This window comes from Sebastes umbrosus, chromosome 16 (assembly GCF_015220745.1).
Source record: "Sebastes umbrosus isolate fSebUmb1 chromosome 16, fSebUmb1.pri, whole genome shotgun sequence".
NCBI lineage: Eukaryota > Metazoa > Chordata > Actinopteri > Perciformes > Sebastidae > Sebastes > Sebastes umbrosus.
The window spans coordinates 24317608-24332025 of NC_051284.1; the positions used below are offsets into that span (position 1 = coordinate 24317608).

Here is a 14418-nt window from a genome sequence, read left to right on the forward strand (position 1 = left end):
CTTCGAGTTTACTTGTCGTGACAAATATAAAATTGTCATAAAGGAAGCTTTACTGACTAAACAGAAGGTCATCTCACATTGGACAGGATAAAAAGTAAACCTCTGAAATGGGGATTAAGTAAAGAGAGCCTGAAATAACACTTTTGTTTGGTGTTAAGCACATATGAAAACATCCTTGATGGCTAACACATTCAAATATCAGATATAGATACATAAAGGTAGCTGACAGTTCTTGGACCAAATTAAAAGACGCGTCCATTATTATTATTTTTTTTTTTTTATATCATTCTGTAGCTTTCCAGAGGTGTTCCTTATGTATTAAAATCCGATATTCAAATTTTGGTCAAAGTATGTATGTTTTAGCATCAAAATGCTATTTTCCCAAGCCCTTCTAAAAACTTTTTCTCATGTGACCTGCTGTAGGTTTCTGCTTGATGACTCTGCTACACGTACAGTATATATTCATCCTTATAGTCAGTGTATTAACGTTACATACAGTAACTTAGATGGCGGTCGGTACCAGCATGGAAGCTAAGAAATGTACTGCTGTGTGGACGCCACGTTTTACCTTGCAGAACGCGAGAGTATACATACAACCCCACGTCAACAAATCTGAACTTACCCTATTTTCAAACTTAGCATAGCTAGCTTTGGCTCAGATAGTGCTGACGTTCACATTATTCATAACCTTGTTGATTAGCTTCAATTAGCTTACTTTGGTAACCTATGTCACTGCTTTTTGCAGCGGCTGAGTGGCCGTTTCAATTTGAAAAAAATGGAACAGAATGCAGATGGACTCGCCCTTTAAATAAATAACAATTGGGCCCAATTTAACTTGAATTACATAGTTTTATAAAAGAAAAACAATGATACCGGTCCAACCAAATGGAGTAAACCACATAACAAATGTTGATTATGCTGTAAGATTGTAGTTGTAGTAAATGACATGATTACAAATGGGTTTCTTACTTCTTAAATGGAACCTGAAAGTTCCAGTTTCACTCAGATTTAGGAATTAACTTTATGAGGTGTTGCATTTAAAATCAGCTGATCAGGGTGGTACTAATGACCACTGAGTGAGCTTTATTCCAGGCAACGGGGCAGCCAGAGGAAAAGTTTGGTTTCTACCACTTTGTGTAAAGTCAGTGTAACTGGCAGCTTGTCAGGAGCCATTTTTTATTGCAGAGCCATTGTTTTGTTTTGATTTTATGGGCTCCCAAGTGTGAGAAAAACGTATAGTGATTAGGATTGGCAAATGTAATCCTATTTAAAACATTATAAACTGATACAAATCTAATTTTACTGGTTGCGTGCTGTCTGTACTTTAAATAAAATGAGGACGTGAACGGCCAAAACGCACCGGGATGCATCGATCCGACTTTTTCACTCCCGATAGCGATACCTGGCTTTGGGTATCAGCTGATACCGAGTACCGATCCGATACCAGTGTTTAATTAATAAGCTGTATGCCTCACTGTGTGGAAGTGACTGGGATCATTCTTTTATGTGTAAGGCAACATCAGGCATGACTTAAACATTGCTTTCCTAACTTTGTAAAACAAAATGCGACCAATAAATGCATGGATATAAATTTACTGAATTGTTATTTATTAGTAAAAAAATAAATCGCACACCAGCTACTTGTTAAAAAATCCCAGTATATAATGTATATAGTATATAAACATAGAATTGAATTGAATAGATCGGCCCCATTGTCACCGATACCTGATCCAGCTATTTGAGTCAGTATTGGCCCAATATCAGGTTTCGGTGCATCCCTAACCAAAACACCGTTTAAAACTTGTCACGTAAACCGCAAAGTTATTGTTTCATTAGAAATTCAGTGAGCTGGAGTGAAGCCAGAATAATGGCGAACACAACGCTGTCCTAATTAACAGACGCCTGCGTGTGTTTGTTTGGCGGTTGTTAGTTCGGTTGACTGGTTACACCTCATGCCATGAATCTACAAGTGGTTTCATCCTTCTCGACCAATCTGCTTTCTGTTATATTGAGTCAGAGTTCTAAGCTAGACAGATCTGCGTTGCCGGGGTGCGGTCACCACACACACTACCTATTCAGATGGCAGCCAAGTGTCAGGCGTGATGGATGGCTTACCTGTGACTCTACGTGGAGGCCGCCCCGGCACGGCGCATATCCTCGTCTTGTTTTCACAGCCATTGGTGGAGAAATGTTTACCTGTCTCATCCATCATGCTCTCTATCTCTTCATCTTCCTCTTCTTCAAGTACCTCCAACCCCATTTCCCCCCCAGGGGCCCTCGCCTATCAAGTACTGTAATCACATCAGATCATTAGTGCGGGGGGAATTACAGATTGCTTCTGAATGTCTCTCTCTCTCTCTCTCCTGTTCAGCGTGGCACAGCTGAATGCCTTCACTCTGATTAATGAGGACACACACAGTAATAATACAAATAAGGAATTAAAACGTGGCCGGCTGGCTGTGTAAACATCGCGAGGCATGTCTGAGAGGATGGGTCCCGGGGCCCTGACAGCAGGATAAAGAGGCAGGAAGAGTAATGAGCTAAAGACGCGTTCATGACATGTTCCCATTACGCTTCTCTGCGAGCACGCACACATGCACGCACACACACAGACTTGCATGCAGACATATCCTGCCCCATGCAAATAGATAGTGTTGCAACACCCAATGTTTAATTACATGTTATGGTTACACATTTATAAATAGGTGGTGGACGTGTTACCTCTTCGTGTGGCACAAAATAAGGTGTGTTGGTTCTTTGAAATTAACTGGGCTGTCAAAGTTAACGTGATAATAACTTTGTTTTAACGCCACTAGTTTCTTTAACGCAACTTGTGATTGCGGGCTCAGTTTTAAAGCTAGAGTGAAGATACTGGTTTCATATCAAAGTAAAAAACATAAGGAATCCATTGGTACCAACCATGTCATACTAGCTTGTCGCGAAAGAGGTTAAATAACGCTTCAAACTTGTGCTAAATTTTGGCGAGGAAATACTGGAATGGCCATTTTCAAAGGGTTCCCTTGACCTCTGACCTCAAGATATGTAAATGAAAATGGGTTCTATGGGTACCCATGAGTCTCCCCTCTGAAATCGGTTGTTGCCTGTTGGGCTGCAGTTTGCCATGTTATGATTTGAGCATATTTTTATAAAAATGTGCAATTAATCATGGACAATCATGCGATTAATCGCTTATTAAATATTCTTAATATTTTGTTTTTGTTGAGTTCTTTGATTTAATCTCTCCACCTTTTTTAAAGATGAATCTTAAACAGCGTGCTACCTCCCTCACATTCCTATTTCCTCTCCTTTCGTTCACCTTCCTCTCCCTCCCGTCTGTCATCTAACATTTTGTCAAATGATAACAAACACAGGCGTCTTCAAACATCTGAACAATGACAGGCGTGACAGAAACAAATGTCCATTTTAGACGAGACAAAAAAGACTCGGGGAACAAGTTTCTGAAAGCCAAACTACGATTCGGCATCGAGCTCTCATAGCTCGGACACAATCTCCCTCATTGTCTACATCAGTTTGTCTATACTGCACTGTCTCTACCCAAATATTATCTGCACATTCTCACTCCTAAATCATGTCCGTCTCCCCCCAGGCACTGTCTGTAGCGGGGCTCGGCGCAGGCTTGACTGAGGCTGTTGTCGTCAATCCGTTCGAAGTGGTGAAAGTCAGTCTCCAGGCCAACAGAGACTCCTTCACAGAGGTTGATAGGAATAAGATACTGTAATGTGTTTCTCTACATGCCCGGTGGGTTTTCTGTCAGCATGTGACACGTCTTCCTTTTGAATTCACTCTCTCCAATACAGCAACCCTCTTCATTCGCTCAAGCAAGGCGCATAATTAAGTCAGACGGGTTCGGACTGAGGGGCCTGAATAAAGGACTGACATCGACACTGGGACGCCATGGAGTTTTCAACATGATCTACTTTGGCTTCTACTTCAACGTCAAGGATGCTATTCCCACCAACCCGGTAATATGCCAATCAAAATCTATGATCACACTCCGACCTCCAGTGCTGTTTTGGGACACTTCAGCTTTGCTTTGGCATTTGTAACCTTGACCTCACCAAATTTTTTGCTAACTTCAGGCTATATGATACTCACGTGTCACCTCGCCAGTGGGAAATTGCAAGTGTTCGACAGCGTAATTAGTTACTGACTGCCACGGCAGGGAGGAAGCAAAAATCAGAGAGGAGCTTGTAAGATCAGCCCCGGCTAATACCTCGTCTGTTTGCTCGTCATAACATCCTCAAAGTTTCAGATTACACATCCGGCAGCGCCTGATGGCCCAAACAAAAGTTAATTTTGTTTAATGGAAACGTTACCATACGCCGGTTCCACATGTACAAACCGGAGCATTAGATTAACTCCAATGAACTAATTGGAAGCAGACAACGGTACTATTTTCAAGAGAAGGTTACAGTGGGAGCCAAAGCTCTGCTATATTTTCAACATTTTTTCCAGTGACGCATGGTGTGCAGAGAAGCAAGTGGTCATCCTCTGTGAATGATAATTATGTGGCTGGACGACCCAAATAGCTCTCTTCTTAGATTGTGGCCGTCGCTTTTGGGAATGATCCATCGGTATGTACGGTGATGGAATGATCCTGTTTGTGAGAGGCTAACAGCGGCTATTGTCGAGTCAGAAAAGGATAAATATTGTGGCCTCCGACAGCTTACAGGCTGCGCTGATACTGGCGTTTCTCCAAAGCCCCTTTGTCAGCAACATGAGCAATGAGCTTGCAACTCAAACATGACCGTAGTCAAATGAAGCTGGCCGAGCTCGGGCTCCTCTCATATCTCTATTTTAATAGTACAGCGGAGGCAGATAGCACACTGCCATCATTCACAAGTGAATGTGTGAGGAGATGTTTGCTTTAGGCTGTTAGGAAGTGGGTTGATGGGTGTACTTAGGCTGAGGGTATGTTCCCCCTTTCCCCACATCCCACTTGAAAAAAACAGAAGAAGTGGGATTAGCTGTTGATTTACCTCGGCTCTCAGGGTGTCCAGCCGCTTGAGAAAGGCCCGGACCAGAGAGGCTGCTGTCATTTGTAAAAATATCCCGGCCAATTAGCTGTCAGAGCTCTCTGAGTCTGGGCTTCTTTGGTACAGTAATACCCCTGTGCCGAGTCACAGCCCAATTACCCAAATTGTCCCCATATGCCTCCCCAGTCTGCCTGCATGCACCCTGTTTATAAATCCTCCGTCTTGGCTCCCCAAAGAACATGTGCTTCTGCTCAGCCAATCAGAGCGCTGCACCACGGTCAGGAAGCACTAATCTGCCCCCCGCTACCATAAAATGATCAGGGCTTTCATGCCAGCTTTGCAGTCATATGCACAAGCCCCCTCATGCTCTCCGCTCACGTATACATACACATAATGTCTCACAACTCCATCACACTACTTTATCTGTATTACTGTAAGTTTTATTTACTACTTGTGTTTTGTGAAATAATATTTAGTTTCCAGTAAAATGGTGCTCGTTGAACATACGTACTTTATTTTAAGGCAGATGCTCTTAGTACCCAGGTGTCCGTAGCCAACAATGCTATTTGCACCCAACCCACCCGAATGGGCACACATGAGATACTATTTGTGTATATGTACTGTATGTATATTTTTCCTAAACCTAACCATGTAGTTTTGGTACCTAATCAAACTGCAACTGAAAAATTAAAATAATATATTTTTTTTTTTCTCAACTAAAGCTGACTTTTAGTCCCAGGAACTACTTTTCAAGGAAAAAACAGGTTCCATCAGCCCACTGTTTCCATCACTGTCTAAAGACCTGTGACAATTAGGCAAATTAGTCCACTGACGTATGAAAAAGCAACATGAAATGGGAGAAATGCTCTCCCCTCGTCCTAAAATGGTCCTAAATCGATATTGGAGTACATTCTTGTTTATGAATGAAGCATTACAGTTGAAGCAACAATGCTGTGTATGTTTGTGTTTTACCAATCAGCGACGGTCATCCCTGCAAACTCCTCCCTGAAGGTTCCTGTACTTTCAGAAAGTACTACCCCCCGACCAGGGCCTTTTTGGGGGTAAAAAGGCCCCGTAAAATGTCCCCTGGGCTTAATTTAGACCGTGGTCTCTGCGTTCGAAATGCAATGAGTTCCTCAAAAGGTTCCTAGTTCCGGGGGAAAGTTCCTGCAGAGGAAATGGGGCTTAACTGAAAAATAGGCTTCTCACAGGACTTGAACCCCAGATTTCCAGGGTGATAGTCCTGAGTTTGACCCATTAATCCCCCAAAACATACTGCTTTCATGTACTTTATCGCTCTTTGTATTACTACTACTATTATCGGGTGTAAAAAGCCGAATAGCTGCCGTGTAACTATTCTCACCCGGGTGCCAATAGACACTGAGTTATTTAATCCTGTATCTTTTCTTCTTGACCAGGACCCTACCCTGGAGTTCCTGAGGAAGTTTGCCATCGGCCTGGTGTCTGGGACCATCTCCTCCTGCGTGAACATTCCCTTCGACGTAGCCAAGAGCCGCATCCAAGGCCCCCAGCCCGTACCCGGAGAGATCAAGTACCGCACCTGCTTCCAGTCCATGGCACTGGTGTACCGAGAGGAGGGGTAAGAACAAGGGGGGATAAGTAGGGGATCATCAGTAAAAAAAAAAAATTAAACACTGTCACCGATGCGTCCAAAAATTAATGAGCCACTTTGTCTGCTTTGTTAGCAATTGATAGTTGGTTGTCTGCCAAACTGGCTGTCAGAAAAGACAAATGTACCAGCTGCAGCTACACGTTAGCAGGGTTTGATGGTGCAGTGTTAGTTTCTGCACTAACTACAGTAGACGTGCATGAATAGCTTGATGCAAAGCTGCGATCTGATGAATGGAAACCAAATAGTGACGTTACATTCGGGGTCGTGTTCCCCACGTGTGTGATCATACATTTCTGCAGTCTGTCAGACATACAGTAAATGTTAACATATTTTCAAGCCTCAAGAATGGCAGCTCTAAATGGAAGCTTCAAGGAAAGGACGCTTGTTATGTTAGCAATTGCCCTCGGCTTTCCACTTTCCCCCATGCAGCTCCGCTAGACAAGGGCCAGCGAGATGTTTGTAGTTAGTGGACGCAGGAGCCTCGGGGGCTGCTGCAGGAACGGCACTGGAACGTTGTCGTCGCAGGGGTGCATGGAGGGTGCCCCCGTCGCCACATCCAGTCCCCTACTCTAACACAACACAGTCCCAGCTAATTAGTGGTCCCTATGGGAGACGTCGTTAAGCAGACCCTAACGAGCCGCGCGGCGCTCCACGGGTCAATCTAATCAGACAGAAGGCCAGGGAGGAAGTGGGTCGAGCCTTATTAACGCCATCAGTGGCGGGGGCAGGGAGCGGGACAGGGAGCACGAGGCGGAGGCAGGCAGCCACTGATCACCTTGAATGCATTAAGGGGCAGGTACTCGCCACCGCTGGCCGTTAAGACCCCAACTATGTACCTGACGATGGGGTGAGAGACAGGCAGCCAAGCAGACAGACAGACAGACAGACAGACAGACAGGCAAGAACTCACCGCCACACTCCAGCCTTTACACAAACTGAAGGTATACATGGATAAAAATAGTCTTGAGTTTTAATTTCAGTATTTTGTATTTGCACATTATTAACATTCCTATTTTCTTTCTATAGGTACTTGGCACTATACAAGGGACTGGTGCCCAAGATAATGAGGCTTGGACCAGGTAACAATTAAAAGTTATTTATTCTGATTTTAAAAATGCCCTTATAATAACAAATTGCCTGTTATAGCAGACGAAAAGGGTCCAGTTTGCACTAGACCTGATAATTTTTGTTTGAATAATATTGAGATTGGTTGAAAAAAAAACTGAAATCTATCTTTTTTTTTGTCTGGGAACTCTCAAGTTATTAATCTAGACAGAGCTTTCCAAAGCATGTTAGTATTTCCAATGAAATGAGTCAGGAACGAGCACTACTTCCCTCTCAGACGTATTTATTCTTACTGTTTTGAACTGTGTGCTCGATAACAAAAATGTCAAATCTAGGGCTGTCAATTGATTAAAATATTTAATCGCGATTAATCTCAAATTAATCACACATTTATTATCTGTTCAAAAGATTTCTCAAGTATTTAATTATCTTACTTACACAAAGCAATGATAAATATTGTCCAGACACCCTCACAGGTACTGCATTTAGCATAACAAATATTTTTCCTCGCCAACATTTACCATAAGTTTGCAGTGTTATGTAGCCTCCTCTGCAACAAGCTAGTATGACATGGTTGGTACCAATGGATTCCTTAGGTTTTCTAGTGTCATATGATGTCAGTATCTTCACTCTAGTTCTAAAACTGAGCCCCTAATTAAAAATCCCAAGTTGCGTTAATGCATTAAAGAAATTAGTAACGTTAAAACAAATTTGCTTAAACACGTTATTATCGTGTTAACTTTGACAGCCCTAAAAAAACTGAAATATATATTTTTTATGTCTGGGAACTCTCAAATTATTAATCTAGACAGAGCTTTCCAAAGCATGTTAGTGTTAAATTCACGAGTGTTTCCAATGAAATGAGTCGGGAACAAGCACTCCTTGTACTCAGACGTATTTATTCTTACTATTTTGTACCATGTACGCAATAACAAAAATATAAAATCCATGTTTTTGTTGTTTTTGTTCCTGATATTTACACAATTTCAATGGAAATACTGTGAGCTAGAACCACTGCCTACCCCACTAGTCTGTCCTAATTTGCCAAACCCTGTCATTACTATCTGTAGTACAGTATATTCCCACACATGATAGTAAAACTTCTATTGGTTGGGGAGTTCATGCTTATTCACTAGCAGGGAAATACGTGTTTATTCACTGCGTCTCTCCCCTCTGTTGGGTTACAGGTGGAGCAGTGATGCTGCTGGTCTATGAATATGTGTTTGGATGGCTACAGAAGAACTGGTAACAAAACAAAAACAAAAAAACAGAAAGGAAACCGAAGAGAGTGCCTTATGGATAGTACCTCATTACCAATATTGTTACTGACTCCAGTAACGTCAGACCAAATTAGTTTTTTGTTTGTTCGTATTTTTTTTACCTTGAATACACAATAATGCTCTTCAAAATACCAAATCAGCATTACAGTTTGTCTTAATGCAGCCTTCTAAGCAAAAACTACATCTTCATCTAAGTTTCTCAGGAATTAAAAACAATATTTGAACATTGACAAATGTACTTTTCTGATAGAAAACATGTTGTTAACAGTGAATCAGTCGGTTTTAATGGCCCTGAAAACCTATTTTTTCAATCAGCTACCTACTTTGAGTAGCGGGGTCCTACAAGAAGACAATATTTTCTGCCAAATTTAGAACAGTTTGGGTTATTTCACATGAGAGATTTATGCATTTTGTAGTTTTTTCTGTGCTCCTGTCACAGGTTGGAAGTGGGCAGTGTGCTTGTTTTGCTTGTGTTGCCAGTAGTGTACGTCAAATCTGAGCAAACCACACCCCCACTGTCCTGAAGAAGCAAATGATTCGAGATTTTGAGATCTTGAAGAATAATGTTTTTTCATGAAGTACGTTATTTAGTCATGTACACTTTATGTTATCATGCTAAATATTTGAAACCAAGTTCTCAGGAGGTTTAATGTTCAGTTTCTAATGAAATAAAACAGAGAAGGAAGCGAAAGCGTGATTACAAAATATAAAACCTCAGCTCTAGACCCACTGTAGAGCACTGAAGTATACATGTTATATGATGAAACTGACACATAGTGAGTCCAGACTCAGATCATCTGTCTCTATCAAACATCATTCGTATCTTAATATAAACTGCTCATTGAGATGCAGCTTTTGAAATACGCAACAGACCCGCTACAGCAGAGGAACATCTTTACGACGGGGATGCACCGCTCCGACTCTTTCAGTCCCAATACCGATACCGAGTACCGATCCGATACCAGTGTTTACTTAACACGCTTTTATGCCTCACTGTTTGGAAGTGACTGGGATTCCCAACAAATAAATACATATACAGTAAATTTACAGAATATTTCTTTATTATTAAAATAATAACAACTTTTTTTTGCAGCAACAAATTGGTCAAAACTTATACAGGAATTAAATTTTCAGATTTCTAATATATAACGTCAACACAGTCTCACAGCAGTTTGGGAAATAGTCACAAAACTTAATCTATTTGATTTTTACATGAACACGAATTTCCCCTTTTTTTTGGTGACGATCAGCACGACCTTCAACAACGTATTTCTTTTTGTGCTTTTTCCTGCAAATGTCCAGCAACATATGATGCACGTGTCAATTTCCACTCTAGTCTTTTCAAAATAAAATTAGGAATAGATTGACTTAGTTAGGTTTAGGCAACACAACTATTTGGTTAGGTTTAGGAAAAGTTTGTGGTTTGGGTTAAAATAACTCCGAAAGTGCTGTAACTTAGGTATGAAAGTTACGTGACAAATAAATCAAATTTGACTTCTGATTTCACACGGGGTACGAACAGCGCTCTCCTGTGACCCACCCATCCACCCTGACCTCCTCCGTACGCGGCGTTCGCTGCTCTTTATACTTCCTGGTTCACAATTACACACTAATTGATTTCATGCTGACCATCATGAAAAAAAAGTGAAATTTGTGTCTATGACCACGAATCAATACATTCAATTTTGTGGCTATTTCACGAACTGCTGTGCGACTGGGCTGATATAGTATATAAACAATTGAATTGAATAGATCGTCCCCATTGCCACTTATATCCGATCCAGCTTTTTGAGTCCATATCAGTCGATATCTGATCCAGTATTGGTGCATCCCTACTATACACGCACATAAATCCTGACTGTATGTACACATTTTCATATACATATATCATATATTCCAAATATATACTGTGATCACACTGAGCCTTACTGTATATCTCAAACAAACCAAATAGCCACAATAGCGCCCAATAATTCTTAATAAGAATTATTGTGTATGAGAATTTCTTATACACTGATATCGTTGAGGCCTATTGCAGAACTGTTTTAATGACTAACTTTTTGCATGACTGATATTTTTATGAACCTCCTTTAAAGGCAGGGTGGGCGATCATGAGAAACTAGCAAGAGTTCACTAGATTTTTAAAAATAATCCAGCTGGGAAAAAAAAAAAAAATAGTGTTGTCAACTCTTTTCCAATGAAAGTATCCAGCAGCACTAGCTCCAAAGGTTGCTAAATCTAGCGAGAAAGTCACCAAGTAAATCACACAGACAGTCCTTCGCTTCAGGCCTCCCTCCATAGCCACGCTCCCAAAATTATCATTATGAACGTAAACAACGAACATGGCTATTGTTAGCACTCATAGCTGTCATAGCCTTTTTTTGTCAGGGCATTTGATTTATTGATTGCTGTCGGGATGTAATGAGAATTTCAAAAAATATAACAAAAGAAATGTTTCTAAAATCTTTACCAACCCTGCCTTTAAACTGGACTAATCTTTTATTGGTTAGAAACTGTGTTAGTTTGACTTTTATCTCAATGTAGAATATTAGCTTTTGTGTTAAAGTTACATACATGTATTGGTAACAAATAAAAAAAAACAAGAAAATTCAACTCCTTACTTGGTGTCACTGTGTGTGTTGGGAGCACTTGTGTGTCCTGCATGTTTGTGTTGTTGCGTGTCTGTCTCACACTGGGAGCGTTCCAGCTTGGCGCTACGTATCACCTTCCTTCACTTTACCACTTCTTCACCTTCCTCCTCCTCCTCGTCTTTCACCCCCCCCTATCTGAGCACTTAGTTGTTTGAGAAGCTGTCAGCTGTAGATGTTGTATTAGCCAACCGAGTGTCAGTCTTTTCTCTCTCTCTCTCTGTCGTTGGCGAGGGAGTCTGAGCGTAGCTTTAGTGCAAGCTAAAACAACAAGCTTAAGAAATGCAAATGTGGCTTCAGGAATGGTGGTGGTGGTGAAGGAGGGGGGGGAGTTACCGCACAAATTCTCTCCCTCTGCCAGTCTATCTCTTACACAAATATGCACACACACATGCAAACACACATACACACACCTGTTGCACAGCCTTCGGGGTCCCTGTAAGAGACTCATCTCATCTGGTAGTAGCTTATATTGAGCCACGTTGGCATTTGACAGTCATCATTAATGTGGGAGTTTCTCTCTGTGCCAGAGTGAAGTTGCTCCTGGTTTTCTGCCCGGGGGCCCCGCGGTGATAGACTAACAACTGCGGCTTGCAGACTGATGGAATTGTAAGCGCTTAACCTGTCCTTTCTGTAATAGAGTGGTGTATGTTTGTTTCAGCCTTTGACAGCTTGCAACATGTGCCGCGTGTATTGCTGGTAGCTAGGCAACAGACCCACCCTTCACCTGGATTCCCTTCACACGACGCTGATCATAAATCTTCTGTAAAGTCCCCCCCCCCCTTCGCCTTATTTTCTTTACACCCTGCCCATGTACATCTTTACCTGTAACATATCAATTCAGTGACTCCACTTTGACAAGCCTGCAGTTTGGACATGGCCGTGCCTGTCTCTCCCAATGTGGCTAATGATTAATATAAATTAAAACGTCCACGATTTACACTATATGTAAGAAAAGCAGTGATTCATGTTGGGCGCCGTGTGCGTACATACCAAAGACACAGAACCAGACATGTTGTGATTTTCCGAGCCCTTTTTTTTTTAAGAAGTTTTACTCACCTGTGTGCTCAACGTTGCTGTTTTAAAGCATTAAGAAAACACTCTGGCTGTTGTCAGCTTCTTTTAGAAACATTCACTGAGCAGGAACACGCATGAAGTACTGCGCTCTGCTCTGTGTTACCCTGTCTTGTTTCTGATTGCATGTGGAGAAGTAAAGATAACCATATGACACTGAAGTCAGACCCAACATCATTAATTATAAACACGTGTCTGCCCCTATTTTAATAAGTTTTTAGACCCTCGCCTCCACAAAGCTGACCAACATTAGACTACAAGAGCTGGGATTATTAGACTTTCGAGAAGCTGTTCCTCCTGTCTAGAAAACACACTGTTCCTATTTTTTAAATACTGTTGTCAATTAAGACGACCACATTTTAATTTTGCTGCATGAGTCAGAGGAGACTAACAAGGCTGTGCTCAGTCCATGTAGCTTAGTTGAAAGGAAAAGTTGTTTGGCCTTGTTGTGTGTAGGCTGAGGTAGAGGAGAAAAAAAAAAAAAGAGGCATGTAACGACTTTTTCATGCCACTCAAGAGAGTTAACCATCATTTACTGTACGTGATGGATGGTGGATGGTAGATGCTGGAGGGGGGTGGCCGTGAGGGCTGGCTGGTACAGCGACTGTGTGATCATCACGTCCCTGTGATGTGGTTCACATACGGTCAAAGAAACACTACGATCCCTGAGCAACGGTCCGTGACCACTGGATGCGGGGACGAGTGCTTTCCAAGTCAAATCAGCCCCGGCGCGGGGAGGACTGTTGACACTGTCACATGTTGACGCTGGAGGAATGGAAACATGGGGCCTCTGAACCTTTAGCAGCAGGTAATGCTATGTAAAAGAGCAGGTGAGCACTTTTATCAAGTTATTAATCTACAAATGGCGCCCGGTTTGTTTAAAGCTCCACTGCAGGGCTAGACAGGGCTTGCCAGACGCGCTCATAATTTATTACACTTTCCCCCCTCTGAAACGTTCAGAAAGTATTTTTGCATCATTTTGCAAACATGTCATTTGTCAGCCGGGCCGCGTGCTTTTCTTTTGTAATGAACACGTTGAGTCGGCCCTGACAAGCCCTGTTTGGGCCATTCTGTGGCCGCTGGAGGTTCGTGTTTGGGTCACATGTCTGATGACCTTGGAGACCGCAGGCCAATGAGCCTATTTGTGGCTCTCTGAATGCACACGGACTCCACCTCGCCCCGGGAGTCTGGGACGCTTCGGCTCACAGATCTCACATTTTAATTAAACAGTGATGTTGTAATTTACTGCGTCTTGCACGTGCTGAAATCCAACTGAAATATTCTTTATGACTTCAAATTATAATGCACGACATTAGACCTTTGCTATTATTTACAAAGGATAGTAGGGCCTTCAAAATAATACCACTCCCATATGAGATATTTACTGAAAGCAGCATTTTCTATTAATTCAAACTAATAATCAGTGAGATTCGAAAATATCACATCTGTAATAGTACTGTATTTTAGAGCTGCAACAATTAATCGATTAGTTGTCAACTAATAAATTAATTGGCAACTATTTTGATAATCGATTAATCGGTTTGAGTCATTTTTTAAGAATAAAAGACAAAATTTCTCTGATTCCAGCTTCTTAAATGTGAATATTTTCTGGTTTCTTTACTACTCTATGACAGTAAACTGAATATATTTGAGTTGTGAACAAAACAAGACATTTGAGGACGTCATCTTGGGCTTTGGGAAACACTGATCGACATTTTTCA

At 41.6% G+C, this 14418-nt stretch overlaps 1 protein-coding gene across 2 annotated transcripts in view; it reads left to right on the forward strand.

Moving 5' to 3' along the window:
• slc25a21 (solute carrier family 25 member 21) overlaps positions 1-9205 on the forward strand; it is a 106846-nt gene extending 97641 nt beyond the window's left edge. For both annotated transcript variants that reach the window (XM_037746615.1, XM_037746616.1), the window contains 5 exons: positions 3608-3715; positions 3819-3983; positions 6416-6597; positions 7657-7709; positions 8883-9205. In XM_037746615.1, the coding sequence (XP_037602543.1) occupies positions 3608-3715; positions 3819-3983; positions 6416-6597; positions 7657-7709; positions 8883-8944 (570 nt within the window). In that variant the 3' untranslated portion in view covers positions 8945-9205. The remainder of the gene's footprint in view (positions 1-3607; positions 3716-3818; positions 3984-6415; positions 6598-7656; positions 7710-8882) is intronic.
• The last annotated feature ends 5213 nt before the right edge of the window (positions 9206-14418 follow it).